Source organism: Diadema setosum, chromosome 11, assembly GCF_964275005.1.
Source record: "Diadema setosum chromosome 11, eeDiaSeto1, whole genome shotgun sequence".
Classification (NCBI taxonomy): Eukaryota; Metazoa; Echinodermata; class Echinoidea; order Diadematoida; family Diadematidae; genus Diadema; species Diadema setosum.
The window spans coordinates 39,008,127-39,029,545 of record NC_092695.1 but is presented as its reverse complement, the minus strand read 5'-3'; the positions used below and the strand labels follow the sequence as shown (position 1 = coordinate 39,029,545).

The window sequence follows — 21,419 nt, the reverse complement described above, 5'->3', positions numbered from 1 at the left end:
AAGCGCTAACATTTATAGAGAATGACAAAATGTGTTCTTTGTTTGTGTTGTAAATAATGTGATGTCTTAGAGTACATTTTTGCTACAAGATATTGTGGTTTCAGAGCAGATGACCAGTACCTGACAAAGAAAATGAAATTATCAGAAAACAACAGACTCAAACTTTATTAAAGGTCAGTTTGTTTGTCTACAGATCAAGTTACACACAAGTTTGTCTACTGAATAATGAAAGCTTTGGTGATGCAGATCATACATATACAATGTATGTTCATATAACTTGGACTAACTCTTCCTTCTATGTTACCATCAAACAGTGATGTATGCTTGCATACAAAAAGGGAAAGTTGGGTTGTATATGTAATATATGTTTCTTGGTATATCAACATGCAGCATAGGTTTTCTAGTTTTGCTTTTTATACCTCTTTAATATGCATGTGATATTATGCAGCACTTCTAGACAATGCACTTTCCCTATTAGTATGTAGTCATCAATCATCACTTAATTAAAACACATTCACTTTCAAAACTGGTTAGTGACATATAATCAATGCTGTGTTTAAACTATTAATCACTGTGAGATTACCATCATTTTGTTCTTAGATTTTGAAGAAGCAGATAAGGTATTGTTAGCAAAGGTCTTTCCATGCTAAAATCTGTTTATTTTTGTGCTCTCTCATTTATCCAGACCTCAGAAGAAACTGTAACAGTCCTATCATGTACAAGGTGAGAACAAAGAAGCCTTTGTTGTTGTTGTTTTGGGTCTTTTGCAGAGATGGTATCGTTTTCATGCATATCTGCCAAAGGTGCCAGTGACATTGACATTGTGTGACGCACCAGTCTGTCTGTGCATCTTTCTGTCTGTCTCTCTCAACCTTACTCACCCTATTTATGAGATTATCACTAAATGATGTATACACAGAGAATGAAGTATAACTGGAAAGAGAAAGTGATCAAGTGGTGATACAAAAGACATCTTAGGATGGATGATATAGTCGACTGAGAACCAGAAGGGCTTTATTGTTTTGAGGGTATTGAGTAATTGGCATCATGTTGCAGAGCTCGATCTTCTCTACATTGTGGTGTCAGTTTTAAATCATTTTCATATTCAGTAGAAAGTTAAAAATCTAAACCGTAAGGGTGCTATTTTACCCTATATTTGGAACAATGCTTGTGAATGTACCCACTTTTGATCAAATAAACTTTCCTATTTCATGAAAAATTATTGTTTTATTTCTTGTATCTTCGCTCAAATCTATGTTCAAATCTTAGAATGCGATAGCACCCTTTTGGTTCTCAGTTGACAATATGATCAAGCTTGTGAAAGTTTATTTTCCCTTGTGGCTGATCATTAAATCCATTGCTGGATGGATATTTGAAGCTTGGTTTCTGTGCTTCCTTAATGAAGTCTTTATTAGTCTCTTGACTTTTTTTCTTAATGCCAAATTACACTGAGGCTAAAATTAGACATGATGGTTTAGACTTTGTTAATTTCCTTGTATCTCCTGCTTTGTTTCTTCACCCTTTGCAGAAGAATGACAGAGTCGATAGAGAAGAGGTTCTGCTTCGACATTACAGTCCAGGAGAGGTTAGTGAGAAATTCGTAAGAGAATGTTACAACCCTCCAAAATAAGATATCTTTGACACTTTTTTGTCTTTAACAGTCCTCAAAAGTTTCATCCGTTGGCTACGAATGCAACATACAATTTTCAGAGTTACCATGACAACATCATCCAAACGGTAACCAAGCAGCTGGAAGCATATATTAGCTACTAAAGGGTATTGCCTTTATTGTCACTCACAATAAATGCTGCTCTCGTTATGATGGGCAAGGGCTTGGGATTTGGAACTTGATATATCTTTCTCATGACCTTGTTTCTGTGTGACGCATTAAGAACCCTTGAAATAATTGCCAGTGAGGCTATGGGAAGAAAAAAGTCAAATTGTGAAATGTAGATTGTATATTTGCTTTTTTTTTATACAGTGATGTGGTGATGCAAGAAAACAAAGTTCAGCAATCTCTTTAAAATGAGGTTTGATGGCCGGAGACCACATTTGTGTCTTTACTTTGACCTGAAGTTGCCTGAAATATCACATAATCCATAATGTGAGGCATTTCATAAAAATAGCATGGCATGTATACTGAAAATATTGTTTTTGGTGGAATGTTGACATGTTCTTCAAGATGTGAATAATGACAAGCCTTTTGGAGATGTGATTTCAGTGACTGTAAAGGGCATCCCTTGGGAATAGGGCCTACCGATGAGACAACCTTTGTACAACGTGTTGCCAGAAACAAACAGGTGTACAAAAGTCTCGAGTTACAAACATTATCTGTAGTGCCCATGTGGCATTAAGCAAGACCAGGACAGGTTTCATAGAGATATCTTCTTTCTGTAGACAGGGTGTCATCATACATGCAAGAAGGAAGTATATGTTGTTATGATGAAGGAAGCGAATGTGGTTGTGACACGTTGATGATGCGTCTCTTTGCAGGTCCAACATCCTGACTCTCCAGGCTGTGACAGAGGAGGAGAGGACACAGTGGATGCGGTCCATGGGGGGCAAGGAACCAGTGAGTTTGGGCTCACATCAGGGGGATTGTAGCTAGGAATGGGATTTTCTGGTTCATCTTTGAACAGGAATTATAGAAACAAAAGTTCTCAGTGGATCGTTTCTCTCATGGTCTTTGGGAGTTTGCATCGGCTGCTCAGGGCCATTTATGAGAGAGAGAGAAAAAAGAAAAATCTGAACAGATGAGTCAATTATGATACTGATAATTAAATCATCTTATGTCATGCATATCACAAAACAATGTTTCTATGCAAATGGAATGAGGAAAAATATAGAAATAAATGAAAATGGACGTAAGGGAGAGAAGAGGAGACAAGGTGAGATGAGAAGTGACAATGTAAATGTGGCCTGTTACAACAAAAGGATCCGAAAGTTGGGGGAGGACAATTTTCTGAAAATGACATGACATTATTTCCTTACTCTTCCACTGTAATTTCATATATAACACAACTCATGAAAGTACTCGGTTGCGGAGATATCGATGATTTTACTAGCGCATGTTGAGTGGTTTAGCAAATCAGCGTTTTGAGAAAACCGCCTTCAAAGTTTTCCTTCCAACACTATCATAATCAAGGGGAGGCAAGACAGTTTTTACCTCTTGAAAATAGAAGGTATGCTCCTAGCAACCTCCGCGATGTTCATTCAAGCTTAGCGCCAGCAGTCTACTCACGACCAGTCAGTAACCAGGATGCCACGCACTGACCAATAGGATCTTTCCCTCATTGCCGGGGAAGGAGTCTAGCTGCAGCGCCACATCCAAATCTTCGCATATGTTTCTGTTCCATAGAAAGTCAGAAAATTATGGCCTAGCAAAGTGCTAATTTCTTGCCTTTCCTTTGATCATTTAGCTTCGAAATTTCGTCAGATGATAGACGATACATTAGACTACAAAATTATGCAAAAAATAGAAATCCGATTGTTTTGACCGATTTTGATGATCTGACTTCAAACTCAATTTCTGTCGGCTCAGCAGTCAGTGACTTTAGGATCCTTTTGTTGTAGTGGGTCACAAATGTCCTCTTTGAAATGTACATGATTTGTGTAGACCACTAGGAATAAATATTATACAAACTTCTCAAGTGACAAATTTTGGTCTCGTAAAGGGTTTTTATCGACTTTGATATTCAATGTTTTGCAATGTTTTTCTGTTTTTCTTTATTCTTGTTATTTCATGTGTTGTTTTTTTACTGAAATATGAAATTGAGGCTGATTTCATGTATTCATCTCAATCAATCCCTAGGTCTACTTAAATCCAGCGCATATTTCAAGTTCTGACGAGAGTAAGTGTGACATCCATTACCTTCCTGTGATTGTAGTAATGGCATAAGATGTCTATTGAGTCGATGTTTGCAGTTCAGTCAACACTTTACCCTCCCTGTCTGTGTTTTCCTAGTAGTGTAAACATGTCTTGAGAGATGGTATTAACCCTTTAAGGATGATCTGACTTTGCTATATCACACATTTCCTATAGACACCTGCTCTTGTGTACCTGGGACTAGTCTTCAACGAGTTTAAATAAATGAGTGAACCATATCAGTCACCAATTAATCCTACTGTATGAATCTTAGTTTTGCCTACCTTTGTATTGTATGAGTTATAATCCTTACTATTCATAGTTAGTATTGTGTAATGTAAAGTGGAAAGTTCTCTTTCATTTGAACTTGTTGCTGTTTATGTGTTCTTTTTGTGTTGGTTCCAGAATTTTATAGAGCTTCTTCATTGCTAAATATTTAATAATACTGGGAATTGGCAACACATTGTAGATTATATATTGTTTCATACGTAGACAATTTTGTACATTTCTTTTTCAGCTGTGCAAATTTGATAAATTTAAACAAACACATTCAATATTTGTCCAGTTTAAGGTATGCAGTAGAGTTGCCAATTTACATTCGTCAAAATCATTAGATGATGATTTCTGCCGCTAGCTTCCTTGAGGAGGTAATACGATAAAAGACGACTTAGAATGGTCATCAGTGAGATACACAAACCCTATCCAGCAGATAAATGCTTTGTGAATATATATGTCCTGTTCTCAAGTCTGTTTTCCTTCCTACACCTTATGGCAAGGTATGCTGCATGTCATATTTTGCTCTCTTTTCCTGTCGTCTTCACAGATCTGTTGAATGACATTGGCTTCCACTTCATCAGAAAGTGCATAGAGGCCATTGAGAGCAGAGGTCAGGAAATATAATCCTCCTTTTTTTTCTATTCATGTTCATTATTTATAGATATTTTGTTTCAGTGCACAAGGTTGAAAAATGTAGGAAATCATGAATAAGTGAATGTGAGGTAAAAATATAATGGGAATGTTAAATTGGAGCACAAAGTCAGATAATGATAATGATGACAAAACATTTCTGCAGCGCATATCACCACAGATGTAGTCCCTGTGGAATCTGTAAGTAGAGAGGGTCTTTTGAAGCATGGTTATGACTGGCTGATGATCAAGTTGCAGTGGGCCTACCATGGCCACAATCCACACAAACAATCACAAACCTTGAAGCTGCTGCCTGCATATTTTTGTTCCCTATTTCTGAAGGGCGTTGGAGGCGTTATTTTTTTGGAGGAGATATATGTCCACAATGGCATTGTGCTTTTCCGTTTTGAATGAGTCATCATGCAGTTGATATAAACAGATTGTGTAAATTGAATGTGATAGATGATTGCCATTGACTTCAGGAACTTGTTGCAGACTAATGGCTTCTCACAACTACCAGCCCAGATGCTTATAGTACTAGTAGGATAGTAACTTCAATTTGAATCCTTCCTTTATATGTATTTAGCCTTACTGTATTATCATTGATTAAAATGACTGCTTTAATGAATACTATTGTAGAACAAAAAATAAATGTCCCTGCAGTATCTAGTATGTTTTCTCAGAACTACTTATGGGTTTTGATCACCACAATATTTTGCTCCTATAGCCAATTTGCTCTTTCCATGGCATAAGGCTTTGAACACTGCTAAAAGCAAATGTGAGTTTGTGTATGCAGTGACCAGAAGTAGAGTAATGTGTTGTCAGTATCTGATGCATTTATGACTGACATGTTCAGCATGACATTGTGGTGTCTTTGTCTTCCTATCTGCTGTCCTGTAGGCTTGGACGATCAAGGGCTGTACAGAGTGGTCGGGGTCAACTCCAAAGTTCAAAGGTTAACATCGCTGTGTCTAGGTAAGTGTGGTTGATGCTGTGAGGTGTCTGACTCATCCTAGTCAGTCTTCACCTAAATAGCCCTGTAGATACCAGGGAGCTGTTTGTAGTGGAACCATTATCATGGTGAAAGAGATTTAAGAAACATTTGGGAAAAATTCTGTGCATGTTGATGGTCAGAAATGACATATCAAAATGAAATGAAACTAGACCAAGAGAAAAACAAGCAAAGCAGAAAGACAAGTCTGGTGTCTATTCAAAGCTGCACAAGTTTATTATGCCTCTGCCCTAAAGGGTGCTGAAGGCATTTTGTTTGTGGAGTGTCTATTCTTCCCACTTACATCTCGTCATTTTGATTCAAGGAAAATTGCTGAGTGAATATGAATTTTTTTCTCAAAATGTTGCAAAGTTTAATTGCTGTGTGGCTTAGGAAATCTAAAAAAATGTGCCAGTGACCTGCAACTTGTGGTTATAAAACTAACAGGAAAAAAGAATGTCAACTCACATCAATATTGTGAAATTTTGTCAAATGTTCTAGAAAAAAATAGCACTCAGAGCTTAGCACTTAGAGACATTCACAAATATGATAATGCACCATACAAGAATTGTGATTTATCATTATTATTAAAATTCCAAAACCTGCATTATTTCACTTTTTCAATTGTTTTTCTTTACTTACATACTAGTCTTTGATCACATTGTGTTGTTGTTGTTGCGTTTTCCTTAAAAAAAAAAAAATGTGTGTAGACAAGAGGAAACCTCTAAATGTAAACCTGTCTGACTCTGGAGAATGGGAAATCAAGACCATCACCAGTGCCCTCAAAAACTACTTCAGGTGAGTTGGCAGGCTGCAATCTGCCCCACCCACTAAGGTGGCAGACTTACACATCATGCTCATGGTTCAATGTCATACAGAAACAGGGCTTGAGAAAAATGAGATGTAAAAGTAATTTTAAATCCTTTGTGTGCTTTAAAAGCCAACTGGCAGAGAAAACCTCATAGCATTGTATGCACTGTCCCAAAGTCCCTGGCACAGAAAGCGTGTAAAAAAAAATATTCTTTTGCCTCTTGAATGCCATATCCGAGATCATTCTACATTGATTTTGGGACAAGAAATTGATATCAACAGTCTGATGTTCATTAAACTGAAAGTTTTTTTTTTTTTTTTTTTTTTTTTTTTTGGGGGGGGGGGGCATTCAAGCAAATACTATGAAGATCTGTGTGGGCATATTTGTTGCTTGCTCTTTTTGATGCAATCGTTAGTTTGACCAGAGTTACATTCTCAGGTCTCTGGCCTCCATAGTGTTCCTTTGTTATATCCCTTCACTACTTCTGCTTTATAAATAATGAGCTATTAGAGTGAATTAAGTCTGAAGAATTTGCTTCAGTGTCTGGAGCAACTGAATTGAGAAAGAAAACTGGAAAGCAACTGTCCACTTCTGGCTTATAATTGAATCCATTGATAAGTCATAATTTGATAGTGTGTAGTCCATTACCCAAAAGAAATTACGTGAATTCTGTCTTGTGTTCCGTTCATGGCCACTCTTACCATGTCAGTCTTGTACTATCATTTGGAATGGGGAGCATTTGCTAAGCTTTCTCTAGTATGTTATGTAGCTAGTCTGAAAATCAAACGTATTAGGGTGGAAACTATTTACAAAGATCAAAAAATGTCAGACTTGCCACCGTGAGGTACATTGAGTGTGACTTCTCAGGAACTCTCATATTACGTTGTAGATAAAAATGAGAAATCTGGGGCAAATATCACTCACATATATCCCACTCTCTTTCTCTACCAGAAATCTGCCGGAACCGCTGATGACATACAAGTTACACGAGCAACTGATGCAAGCAGCGAGTGAGTAGATAGCAAGAAATCTCTTTTAGGAAAGAATAGGAATACACACAAACACACATTTCTTAAGAGGTTTTAATCGTTGACATTATAGCTTGCTCAAGGTAATCGGGCATATTCTATTATCTTTTTCCTTGAAACATCAATTTCTTTGTTTTGTTGTGATAAATTGACTAATTGAAATGAAAAACCATCAAATTCAATATTCTAATTCAGTTTAGGCAATGAAAGCTTAGTCTTCATGTAGAGTATGGGTATACACAACAATAAAAGATATATTTGAAAAAAATTAAGATTTCCCCCAAATGGAAATTGACACACAAGTGCCAGTGGAGTGGTATGTGGAGATAGGAGCCATATGGATGTTTCAAAAGTAATATCAAGTCTTATGTAAAAGGCATACCCCAAACTTTCTGTCAGAGGGGGAAATATTCACTTATATCACTGCATAAATTGTCTTGTAATTTTCATCATCAATGCTTTTTGTCCCCGCCGAACGAGTTCGAGCAGGGGACTATGAAACGGGCTCCGTACGTGTGTGTGTCCGTGTGTGTGTCCGTCCGTGTGTCCGTGTGTCCGTGTGTGCGTCCGTGTGTGATCAAAATCTTCAATTTGCTACTTCTCTGTCATTTATGAGCCAATTTTGATTCTGTTTGCTTTATATGATAGCACTACATGGGAGCTTTGAAACTTCTACACAGAATTTCAGTCGTGACCTTTGACCTTGACCTTTGACCTATATTGTACATTTTGCTACAAAATGCTACTCCTTCGCCATTTCTAACCCGATTTCGATTCCGTTTGCTTTATGTGATGGCACTAGTTGAGGGCTTCAAAACTTGTACACAGAATTTTGACCTTTGACTTCTTTGACCTTTGACCTTGATTTTTTGACCTGTATTGTACATTTTGCTACAAAATGCTACTCCTTCGCCATTTCTAACCCGATTTCGATTCCGCTCGCTTTATGTGATGGCACTAGGTGAGGGCTTCAAAACTTCTACACAGAATTTTGACCTTTGACTTCTTTGACCTTTGACCTTGATTTTTGACCTATATTGTACATTGGCTACAAAATGCTACTCCTTCACCATTTCCAACCCGATTTCGATTCCGTTTGCTTTATGTGATGGCACTAGGTGAGGGCTTCAAAACTTCTACACAGAATTTTGACCTTTGACTTCTTTGACCTTTGACCTTGATTTTTGACCTGTATTGTACATTTTGCTACAAAATGCTACTCCTTCGCCATTTCTAACCCGATTTCGATTCCGTTTGCTTTATGTGATGGCACTAGGTGAGGGCTTCAAAACTTCTACACAGAATTTTGACCTTTGACTTATTTGACCTTTGACCTTGATTTTTTACCTATATTGTACAATGGCTACAAAATGCTACTCCTTCGCCATTTCTAACCCAATTTCGATTCCGTTTGCTTTATGTGATGGCAGCAGGTGAGGGCTTCAAAACTTCTACACAGAATTTTGACCTTTGATTTCTTTGACCTTTGACCTTGATTTGTGACCTGTATTGTACATTTTGCTACAAAATGCTACTTCCGGCGGGGACATATATTACGCACCGCGTAAATTCTACTTTTCCTTGTTCTTTAAATTTCAGTGGAGAGGATACTGGACACCACTACTTCTTTGATGATTATCAAATCATTAAGGGGGAGGGGGGAAACCCCACAAGCTTTATTGTGCCATATTTAGTCATGTGTTGACATTCACATTTGTCACATGCCATCATTTAGCTGCTTGTAGATTTTACAAGTTTAATAGAAGGTGTTGGTTGTTTTCCGTTTGTGACTTTGTCAGCTTGTAAATGTCCCAAGTCCAGTAAATTTCAGCACTTTCCCTGTCTGCTTGATGTGTGTCACCTACCGGTAGCAGATTTTTGAGCCAGAGCTGGTTCAGCTGTTAACCTCAAATTTCACTTGGTTTGCAGAGCAAGAGTCGAAGACCCTGAGAGTGAACGACATCCACGAGGTCATACATCAGCTTCCTGAACCCAACTTGGAGATGCTGGATCTAATCATTGGCCATTTACACAAGTCAGCCATTTAATTTAATTCAATTTTATTATATCATATCTCTTTCATAATTTAAATTTTTTTTTTTTTTTATCTCAACATACAAATGTACATTGTCCTCTGTGTTACCAGGACAACTCAGTACAATGCACTCCTGTTATAACAAACACGGTTATAACAAAATTCAGGTTACAATATAAAAATTGAGGCTGCAACATTACCGGCTCTTTGTTTTTTATCGTTTATTTGTTAAGTTATAACAAAATTTCGATATAACGAAAGAAAACTGCCGGTCTTGAGGTGAGGGCTTTGTTATAATGGGAGTCCAGTGCTGTGACACCTTTGTCCAGATCCAGTGACAGTCCAAACAAATTGAGTACCGAGTTGGAGTCATCCAGATACTATGTGAAATTTAATACATGTGTACATGGACCCTCACACAGACCCATAACTTGCACACACTCGAATATCATCAACAAGCTCAGACTATATGTTTTTCTTTGTATCTTTATGCATACACTTAAAAAAAATTCTTACAATATCTTTTGTGGTATATTTTGTTTTTAAAACACCACTAGTGGTTAGTATGATACTGTCTCCATGTAAACCCATGCATGGAATCAAAAGTTCTATGAATCATGCTTTTTCTTACAAATTCTTGAAATCTAAACTAAAAGATATATGCATGCATTTCTTTGCCATGGCAATTCCAGCCATTGATCAATTGTGCTTTACACAAATCAATCAAGTATCATGGTTTTGGATGTCAGGTGATTAAGATTTCAAAAAAAGTCTTGTGTGTCTTACGATAGTGTTAATGTGTGTATGTTTATATTTTCTCATCATCTCTCTCTCTCTCCCTACATCCAGGGTGGCATCAAACTGTGAAAAGAACCTGATGACGGTGGCTAACCTTGGTGTCTGCTTTGGCCCCACCCTCATGAGGCCTGAGGAAGAGACGATGAAGGCCATCATGGACATCAAGTTCTCCAACATCATCGTGGAGATCCTCATCAAGAACTACCATAAGGTTCTCTCTCTTCATCATCCTCTTCCTCTTCCTTTTCTGGTGTCGGCTCTGGGTGCCAGAGACTACTAGACTCATGAGTGCTTGTGTGCATGTGAATATGGATGTATGTGATGTGTGTGTGGTGTGTGTTTGTATGTGAGTATGTATGTGTGTAAATATGGAAGTATGTGGTATGTGTGTGGTGTGTATTTGTATGTTTGTATGTGTGTATGTGAATATGGATGTTTGTGGTATGTGTGTGGTGTGTGTTTGAATGTTTGTATGTGTGTGTATGTATGTCTGTATGCAGGGCTCGACATTCGTAGTGGCCCAGGACCACTAAAAATTGGTGTCGGGCCACCAAACTTTTAAAAATGTATATCTTTTGCTGGCAAGATTGGGCAACTTGGTTTCAAAATAGATTGATACGTTTCTTTCTATTTAGTGACACTACACTTCTTTTTCAGGTCACCAGCACTTTAGATTTAATGATTTTATTGGCCCAAATGAGCCATCATAGCAAAAAGTTGGTGTCAAGCCGTGATGTATGATTTTAATGTATGAATGTGTGTGGTGTATGTATATTGCATGTATTTGATGCAACTTTCACTTTTTTCTTCCATTACCTACTAGAATTTTCCAGGTGATGTTGGATGATCATGTTATTTACTGGTTTCAGTCCATCACAAGTGACAAAAGAAACTGACAAAATGTGCTATCTGAACATATTGGACGAACTTTTGAATTTAGAAGTACTCTCTCATTGAAGAGAACAAAGAGTGGAATCATTTTCACATTTATGAGTGCCAATTTCTGACAACATGCTAGGTTTTCCCTGTCCTGATGTCATTTGACTTCAGATCTTCAAGACCGCCCCAGAGGGGATCCCACCGCAGTTTCCGACGAGGCCTTCAACCTCCAATTTCCCCAATTCGACCACATCCTCCATTTCCTCCTCGTCCAGTGCATCATCATCGCGGGCATCACCACGACACGCCAAGCCTACTCCCAACTCCACCCCAAAGGACCAGAAATCAGAGAAGTACCTGACGCAGACGGATAGTGTGGGAAGCGGTGTTGCTCGTGAGCATTCGCCACGCAGACCAGGTGAAACCTTTAAGAACAAATGGAATAATATGCTGAGGAGGGTCGACAGTATCAACCGTGCCAATAATAATGCCACGCACCTGAACAATGGCAGCAATACTGGTACCCTTACACTGCCATCTTCACCACCTTTTAGGACCTTGGGCAATAGCCAATTTTACACCAAACCCTTAAATTCCCCTCCTGGGGTATCACCCAGGATGAAATCACCCCCTCCCATATCCCCACGCCCCAGGACTCCCCAACCAGCGCCAATGCACTTTGTTGATGCCCCCCAAAGGAGTGTCACACCCAGTCCTAGTTACTACCAAAGTACCCACCAGGGGGGTATCCCCATCTACAGCCAGGTGTCCAAGGGGCCACAGGGCCCCACCCTCATCGAAAGAGCCGCCCCGCTGCATGGGGGCATGCAGACCTCACATCACGGCCAGCAGCATGAAAACTACAGACCAGGGGAGCAGACGATAATCATGGAGACGGGCAGGGTTGCGGCCCTGCGGCGCCGATTCCTGGCGCCGCCCGGCAATGACAAGCCAGGTTTGCGAAACGAAGCGGTGGATATTCCCCGTCCCAGCTCCTCTGTTGCCTCGCTAGCTCGCCTCTTCCAGAAAAAACCTAACCTGGGGGTCCGGCGCCCATCAGTTGAGCCGGGGGTTACTAACAGGGAGCGCACCGGCACTGATGGTGGCGGTGGTAGAGGCAGTGGTGGTGGTGGTGGTAGTGGTGGTAGGAGTGGTAGTGGTGGTGGAAGTAGTAGTGGTGCACTCAATGTTAATGGTGGTGTGGTCCTTCGCAAGCCACGTAGGAGGCTTCTACCTCCCTGGGTGATGCGAGATATGCCAGGTACATGTCAGAAAGGCTCCCCCCAGGCTTCTGACGGAGATTCAGACCAATCTCTTCATACCTCAACCTGATGGCTAATGTTTCTTGCTCCTCTTCACTTTTCCTACATTCATATTTTCTTTGATATTATCCACATAGCAACAGAAGTATTCTAACTTCCCAAAGTGTTTTATTACATCAAATTTATGTAGTAGTGTGTACCAATCATTGAATAAGATCAGTAGGGAGGACTCGGATTAGTTTATCTATACTTAAAAAAAGATAAACTTAAACAATGGGTAATGACAATAATGATGTTAATAGCAACTATCCCTGATAGTAGTAATTTATTAAGTGATAAAATTATATGATGGGACTGAACATATGACATGGGAAAAGTAACAGTACCAACACTTAATGCTTTTCACCATAAACAAAGCAAGAAGGAAAAAAAAAACAGGAAGAGGAAAATCAGCAAATCTATCTTTTTTAATCAGTTTGATTATCTCCCATGAACAGTACATTTTGTAGCTACTATTAATTCAAATGATATATGAATATTAGCTGATGCTGTTCAATTTCCCCCATGTCCTAATCTTGTAGTAGCTGCAGAAAAGTGATTGGAAACCAAATTGATTTAATAACTCAGTCACATTCCTGTAATGAAGTATATTAGAAGTAGACCAACCATACAAGAGTCATTGGTTATGACTCCAACACAGAAGCCTGGGGTCGTCTTCATGATGTGCATGCTGCCTTGGGCATTTACCTTTAGTTGTGTTTGCTGTGTTGGAGAATGCTGCATGTCTTTTATTTTCACCCCTGTTTCCTTGTTACTTTCTCAGTTTGTTTCTGAACACGGAATGATGAGAGTAGAAGTTACCCTTTGTAAAATAGTCAATCAGGGAGGGAATGGTAGAGATTAAATTTTTAGAAGAAAAAGTACCAAAAACTTGACCAAACAGAGAAGATTAGCAACATGAAGGATGAACATATGTGGACAGTAACTCAGATTCTATATACTTGTAGCAGCCCAAAATGTTTGACTATTTTTAGTACATGTCTGTAGTCATCTTTGGCCTCTTTTCATCAGTTTGTATATTTGGTTGCGTCATGATTGCGTAGTTATGATTTAACTCATAATTTATTTTCCAGCAACAATAATATGGTTTTCTTTCATCCATCATAGCCTAACACCTGACAAATTTCTATGATTAATATAGAAAGTATCGGTCCCCTAACAATATATGATTTTATTAGATAGTTCAAAATGCTTCATTAACTCATGGGAATTTATGAACTTTTTCAAGGAACAGTACCTATTTCCTTAGAAATATCAATAGAGTAAAAGGATTCTATTTAGTATGTGATAGGTGTTGCTTCTGAAAGTGTATCACTATTACAGAATAATTACCAAGAGTTTCGTAAAATTTAATTTGATTATTCCCATACTTTGATTTTCAAACCACAAATTCACAAATTTATAATCAATTTATGTGCATGTATGCTGTTAGGGGAAGAAAATGACTACAAATGCTATGTAAAATACAGATATCATATCATTGTGATTAGTGACCCCACCAAAACAAAGCAAAAAATGAAAAATATTATAAAAGTGTAGAGATTCATGGTAAGGTAGGTTATTTCAGTTTTATGTTCACAAGTCAGTGTGTCAGTTTTGTTGATGCTGATTTGTTTTGCTTTTTATTTTCTGTTTCAATCACACTTTATATGACTATTGTTTGTTTTGTTATGTGCTTGTTTTTCTTTTGTGTAGTTTTTCAAACACTACACACTTAGATACGATAGAAGCCATTCTACTAACTCTGCTCTACCTGTAATCATTCCCTCCCCCTTGTGTTGTGTCTCATTTCCCTTTCATACCCAATTTGGAATAAATCCTTTGTTCCCTAACATCTTCCTTTTTGACTCTCCTGTTGATATCTTAACGTGTCACCAACCAATTCCCCTTAATATGTGTGTTAGTGTGTGAGTATGCGTGTGTGGCATGATATTATGCGTTCTTCCCTACCCTATCCTAGTTCCAAGTGTTACGTATCCCTCTATGCCTGCTTGCCTGATGTTGTTTGAGTGTCATGTCGGTTCTATGTATCTTTTTTTTTGTTGCAGCCACCACCACCACTACCAAAAATATTCCTTGCCACCGCCAAACCACTGCACAACCTCTATTGCCGCCACTGCCGCTGCCTCCATCATAGCTTTTATAGTCACCATATCTCATGGCAACATTTCAAAAAGTCTGCTTTTCTCCCTCATATTTTCCTTCCCCTGGTTGACGGTAAAAATGTCATATACACAAGAATGCATTTCATGAGTACATGTTATGACTTAATGGAATATATTCCTGTCACATGGTAGCTTGGCAACAATATTTTGAGATGTTCAGTTGTTGCTGCTTTAAAGGGAAATGTACTTCTTCTGTATGTTGAATGGAAGCACATACTGTCAATGATAAACATACAATTTGAATGGAAACATATAATTTGAATGGAATCTTATATGTTGAATGGGAACATATTTTACTTGGAAATGTATATATGACATATATTCACAATGCTCAGTTCAAAGTGATATGAGAGAGAAAAGCAGACAGTTAGCCATTGTGGTGGGTTTGTTTACCTTGGAAGGGGCTCTAGCCTGGTGCATTAATAACCGACTGGGATTTGCAGCAGGATTGCATTAATCTCATGCCATAAATAATCTTACCTCTCTCACTATATGTCTTTTTTTTTTCTTCTTTTGACCCCCTTCTTGGTCCCTGTCCGTGTAGACTCGTAGTACAACCTCCACCAAGCTTCACATACTGGCTATGTCATTGTCTGGTCTACTCCCCTGGTCTGTGTATGCATACTGTAAGGCCCTGTGGCTCGGCCTTTCATTCAATCATACCATATAGGCCTGTATTCCATCCAGCCAAGGTAGAGTCAGTCATTGTCATTGATAGAACATGATTCCTGGTACTAACTTAACATTGCCCCTTACCTGTTGACACACACCTCTGATAAGTCTTTTGTACTGATGGGTCATTATGACTTGAATTCAACAAGGATATGGGAAGAAGAAATTTATCCAGAGCTAAAAAGGATGGAAAAATCCTCTTTACTACCTCTCACTTGAATATTTAGACTATTCAACATTAGTGAAGATAAAATCATTAAACTTGAGAGGTTCACACTCTTTCCAGCTGGTTCTGTGCTACCAGATAAAGAGTTTGATAGCTCTCTGCCGGTGGATGGAATACAAAAGGGGATGTTGCTTTAAAAAAGAAAGGAAGAAGAAAGACAAGTGGGAGAGATGGAGAGAAAGCAAAAGTCTCTCTTCTCTCCCTGAAGTCTTTCCAAGTCCTGGGGTGTTGGAGAGAGGAGGCTGTGATATATTAGTCCAACAGAGATTGGTTTGAGTTCTTGAAATGTGGTGATTGCTGATGTGTCAATCCTCCTCAGCAGCTGTTCCAAAGTCAATGTTATAACTCTTGTTATGATCACACTGTGTCTAACATAGACTTCGCCAACATTCTGCACTCCTTGATGTACTCACTCCTAACTGCCCGAGGTCTCCAATCTTCCAGTACAGGGTCTGGTATTTTCTTTATTTGTTTGTAAGCTTGTTGTAGCTTAAGGGGTCCCATTGAAGAAAATATCAGATACAAAGTAAATTGTTTCAAAAAAAGGATAGAATGCCATGGAAGAGTTTTGTGCTTGATGTTTGCTCAGGGGCACGGTTGTTTCGAAGAACTGTGAAATCAACACCACCAGCTCTATCTGTGAGCAGTGCCGCTCGCTCTCCTATACACGAGACAAAACCAGGAGGTCTGTTTGCAGAAATTTTATTGCATTTTAGCAGCGTCTGTTTGCAGAACTACATGAAGTCCATGTCATTGCTTTGTAGTTTGTGTATTTGGCTTGTTTTGTTTCGTTCTCAAACACTGAACAGCAATTTCCAGCTGATTAGCTGCTCCATCAAAAAGTCATGAACATTTAGCATCAAGTTGACAAGGAATGAAATATGTCTATTTATGTGTTTTCATCTATTTATTCATTTAGCCCTAATTGACATGTGGAAATTGTTGTTGCCCTGATTAGATTTTTCTCTCTCTTTCTTTTTAATCTTTTTAATTAACTTTGTTATAATAACATTGCCTTGTAGCAGTGATTTTGTCCAGATTCAGTAGGCACCACAGTGAATCAATCATCCAAAATGCGTGAATACCCCATCAAAAATATCTGAATGCAAAATGTTCTGAGACCCTTTTCATCAATATACAATCTTCTGTCATACTACCACCAGGCATCGTGCCTTTTTATTGCAACCAGTTGTGAGAGATAAAATTGAAAGGATGGGGTACACACATTTATTTTTCTTGCTGGGGTTCATTATTTGAGAAATTTGCCATTTAGAAACCACATAAGGTTTAATGTGCACTGCAGATATAATAAAGAAGAGCATGCAACCACTTAAATGAGAGAGATTTGCATAATATGGTTCTTTTTCAGCTTAGGGAAATTTGATCTTTTCTTTCTAATCCTGCAAAACGTTCATGCTTACATAAGCATTTCATGTTCAAACAATATTTCTAGTAATTAAGGCCCTGTCCTGGTTGATAAATGCCCCGTAAGAAGTAGCCCAAAGAGGTAACACCAGCTCCATTTAGTTCCCTTCCTCATCCCAACCCCATCCCACTCCCAGCTCTCCACATCATCCCTACCCTTGCTCCTTATCCCATCCACTTTTCCATTTCCCAACCATCTCTGCCCATCGTGCAATAGTTATAAAGTTAATTGTCACGGGTTAAAGCTAATGTGTATACCATTGCAATAGGGGATTCCTTGCAACCCCCCGCCCCCCTGCCCCCATCATCCCTTATCAATGGGATTTGCACACCTTCACATCAAGCATCAAGCGTCATAGGTATATGTAGCTGGCATTCTTTTTGTCTGGAATGAAGGAAGAGAAGACCACATTTGACAAAGAATTAGAAAAGCAAAAACTGAAAAAGCATTAATAACCTGACCACCTGAGGGGAAATTTATTACACATGTATGCAGCAATGTGTGAAAGTGAGCGATGAGTGATAATTAGAAAAGCACACTCAGGAATCTTCACCTCCGTGGAACGGGAACATGAATGCAGCTAACTCCTTAACCACGTGGTGTGTGAGTTGGGGGTGGGGTAAGGGTGGGGCGATAAATGGCATGATGGGGCAGATGGTAATATTGTAATGTGTGATCATACCTGAACACAAGCGCTAACCATGACTCTAAATATGTAATTGGGGCGTTCTCATGGGTGCATGGGATAGGCATCAGGGGTCATCTGAGCTTGTCATCTTGTATGGTAGACACATTGACGGGCTACTAAAATTGGGATGGTATTTCAGTAATGATTCGGTTATTACATTTGGTGGATTTTTTTTCCGTCTGAGATGACTATCAGGGACAGCTATAGTCTGAAATGAATTCAATGTTTCCAAATAAACTTTGCACTAATGCAAACTAATGACTTCTTAAAACTTTTTTATTTTATTTTTTTTTTTTTTCAGATGAAGTGGGTCAGATAGGAACCTTCTTATTAATGGCTGTAGATATTTGTCTCTTCCAGTTTATGCATGCCACATTTCATGTTCTAACTGAGCAAGGGCAAAGCACTTAAAAATCATTTAACACTTTGTTGTCTTGCTGGATTTGTGTTCTTTGCAAGAGCAAAAACTGAATGTCAATGTACAATTGAAATTCAATGTAATGCTTTAGTGGCCTCTACAGTTCATGGGCTTCACATTAATACACAATACAGAGCAGTTGTGTCTTGGTGTCAAGGTCAGATGTGATTAGATAACATTTTATTTCCAATGTTTATTTTTCCCAAAGAGAAGAGGTAATGAATCATCTTATCTATGTGTTATAGTGATATATAACTGTTTTGTTTTTCTCAAATTAACCTAATGTCACAAGTATTTTGAAAAGAGTCTAGTGATCTTTCATGCATGCAAAAAAACTATACTTCATTGGGAAATATGTTTGTTTTATTTTTTTTTTTTGAAAGAAAGGTGTGGCAAATCTCACTGTGGCTTTAATTTCATACTCATTATTATTATGCCACATATGAATGCATGTCGCTGTGCTGAAATAAGTGACAAGGGCTCTCTATGTAGTTAAGGTGTGTATGATTACGCACTGTACATGCACACACACTGAACATACAATGTAACTACATTTCCCCTCATCAAATTGGTAATAAGAAATGCTGATTTTGTTGGTTTGTTTTCGGATTATTCTTTGAACAAGATTGAAGGGAATTTGCTTTGTGGTGAGAGTGTAGTTTTGTAGTTTGATTCTTTGAATAAATCATGTGATCGAGGGATGGGGCAGGGATGTGGATGAAGAGAGGCCCCATACGAGCCATAAATGTTAAAACTGATATATCATTTAATTGCCTAGACTTAGTAGATAGACATACATTTGCTTGTACATTTATCCTCTGCTGTCGTGTAATCATGCCATCGACACCAACGTTATACGCGTAGTCAATGTTTGTACAGAAGTGCGATGATTGTGGGTGATTTTTTAAGAGGCTGTAGTGAATCTCACACCGTGCTGCTGATAAGGCTGATCAACTGCTAATAATTCATCATCCAACAGCGTCATCATCTCTCAGACACAGCTTCCCCCCATGCTCATTTTAGTGTCTTAACTGTTCTGACTTTTGCTTACTATTGAACTAAATACTTTCAAGTATTTTAGAATTCATGATTTATGTTATTATCAGACTTACTAGGGTACTTCTTCTAATGAGTAGCTCCTCTATATGTGCAGATTTATTTTACAGACTTCATTCCAAATATTACGCCTGTAAAGGAAAGACAAAATTCTAAAGCACATTTGTAAGGATAATCCTTGGCAGTTTCATCACACAGTTAAAGATTTCCTTTAGAAATAGTTGAATAGTATAATGCACACAGTGAGATGATATTAGATATATATATTAGCTGCCCTTATAGGATGCATAGCATGATTTTATTTCCTTGTTTTTCTAGAAAGAATATTGAATGGAAAAATCTTTATATTGGCACACATCATGCATATGCATGCAAACTCATGATCTGGAATAGTTGTTGAACAAGAGGAAAGGATGCATTGTTATATTGGTAGAATGGAGCAGTGATTCAGTGTAAATTTTGATCTACACAAGAGATTTAAGCCTTCTGACTTGTTTTCGACTTCAGAGCATGACAGTGAACTCCGCCTTTGACCAGGTCACAAAAAACACTGGTTTAGATGGGAACTCACCAGTCCTGAGCAATTCATGGTAGATGCATGGTGAAGTAGATCGTGCTAGCTTCTAAAAGGAAGATGAGTATGCTAGCATGCATAGTGTCAGCGAGAAAGCTCTTAAACTTGCACCAATGCCAACTGTACAATGTGCACAATTTAATGATGGACTATGATCCCTCGTTCTCTCCAACCTCTCCAACCTCCGACCCCCAACCCCCGAACCCCAACCCTCCAATCTCCAATATGCGTTTTGATTCTGTTGCTGGTTCTGTCGATGATGCCGTCAACTATTCGTCACCAATGGCAACAGTGGAGGCGCAGTACAGCAGCAGCAGCAGCCATGAGTCCATCAGTTCCCAGTCCTCGCTGTCGACCCACTCGTCAAACTCATCACCGCCATCAAGCAAGAAAGCAAACTCGCTTTCAACAGGTAGGGAGGAAGAAAATTGGTAATTTTCCCCTTTTTTTCTTTTCTTTTTTTTTCTTTTGCCTGCATTATCATTACTGCATATTTTAAATATCCACAAAAAACAATTTCTGCACTTTAGCTGTATATTTACTTTTTAGCCCTGACATGTTGGAGTAGCCATTGTTCCACAAATGGCTATCTAAGGTCTAGGCTGACTTTGGTGCTTATTACTGTATGTGTCAAGAATAACTTTAGAGTGAAGGTGACATTATCTTTACTTATCATTAAAGTGCATTGTGTGCATTCTGTGTTTAACAGTGTCATTGGATTGCCATGGCAATTGGGCCGGGGTGTTTGTACCCTACTCACATTTATGCCAAGGACCCAGAAGCAAGCTTTATTGGCAAAAATGTTTGGTCAGAAACCATTGCTATTTTTTTTTTTTTGACTGAATCAACGAATATGGCTAACACCCATTAATATCGCCCTCTGTTTTCACCTGTAATTCCATATCTTTTGTGACATGAGACTGCGAGGTCTAGTTCCCTCCCTCACCCCGCCCCCATTTGTCCACCCACACTGCTTTGACCAGTGTTCCATAGATTTTAACTTACTACTGACAACTTGTCCCAAGTGAAGATGAATAGTCATTTTTTTCCTTCAACAATTACTTTATGAATCTTTCAACTTTACCCTGACATGATGAGAGCTGAAAATCAGATACAAAGTCTGAATGTTTTAAATCTCATTTGCACACACAATTGATTCACTGCTAGACAAGTGATCACTTTACAATACTTCACACTTTCATCATCTTATTCATTTTTACCTTTGACCTAACGTATATCAGGAGGTGAGTATGTCATGCTTTGTGGTGTAGAGAGAGGGAGAAGTAGACATAGGGAGGTGCATCATGGGAAATGAAGCCCAATAGATCTGAGTGCATCGTAGAACTAGAAGGGATAAAGTGCACTTATGGGGCAAGGAGTGTTTTATGCAACCGTGATCACACCCAGCCCGGTCTCTTTCCTTGAAATATTAATTTCTTTTTTAGCCAACCGTATGACTGTTTTTGTCCATCAGGTCCTGTGGTCATTTTGCTGCAGAAATAGTCTAGTTCTCATCAGACTGGCAGCTCAGAATTTTTTAGCTGTAAAGTCTGAATTTT

The 21,419-nt window shown here is 38.6% G+C and overlaps 1 protein-coding gene across 1 annotated transcript in view; it reads left to right on the top strand.

Moving 5' to 3' along the window:
- Positions 1-21,419, top strand: part of LOC140234716 (rho GTPase-activating protein 26-like) — a 146,151-nt gene that overhangs the window by 98,671 nt on the left and 26,061 nt on the right. Inside the window, 12 exon segments of the mRNA XM_072314750.1 lie at positions 686-723; positions 1,529-1,585; positions 2,494-2,572; positions 3,812-3,851; positions 4,689-4,751; positions 5,672-5,755; positions 6,473-6,560; positions 7,525-7,583; positions 9,531-9,636; positions 10,486-10,645; positions 11,485-12,268; positions 20,153-20,272. Coding sequence (XP_072170851.1) covers positions 686-723; positions 1,529-1,585; positions 2,494-2,572; positions 3,812-3,851; positions 4,689-4,751; positions 5,672-5,755; positions 6,473-6,560; positions 7,525-7,583; positions 9,531-9,636; positions 10,486-10,645; positions 11,485-12,268; positions 20,153-20,272 — 1,678 coding nt within the window.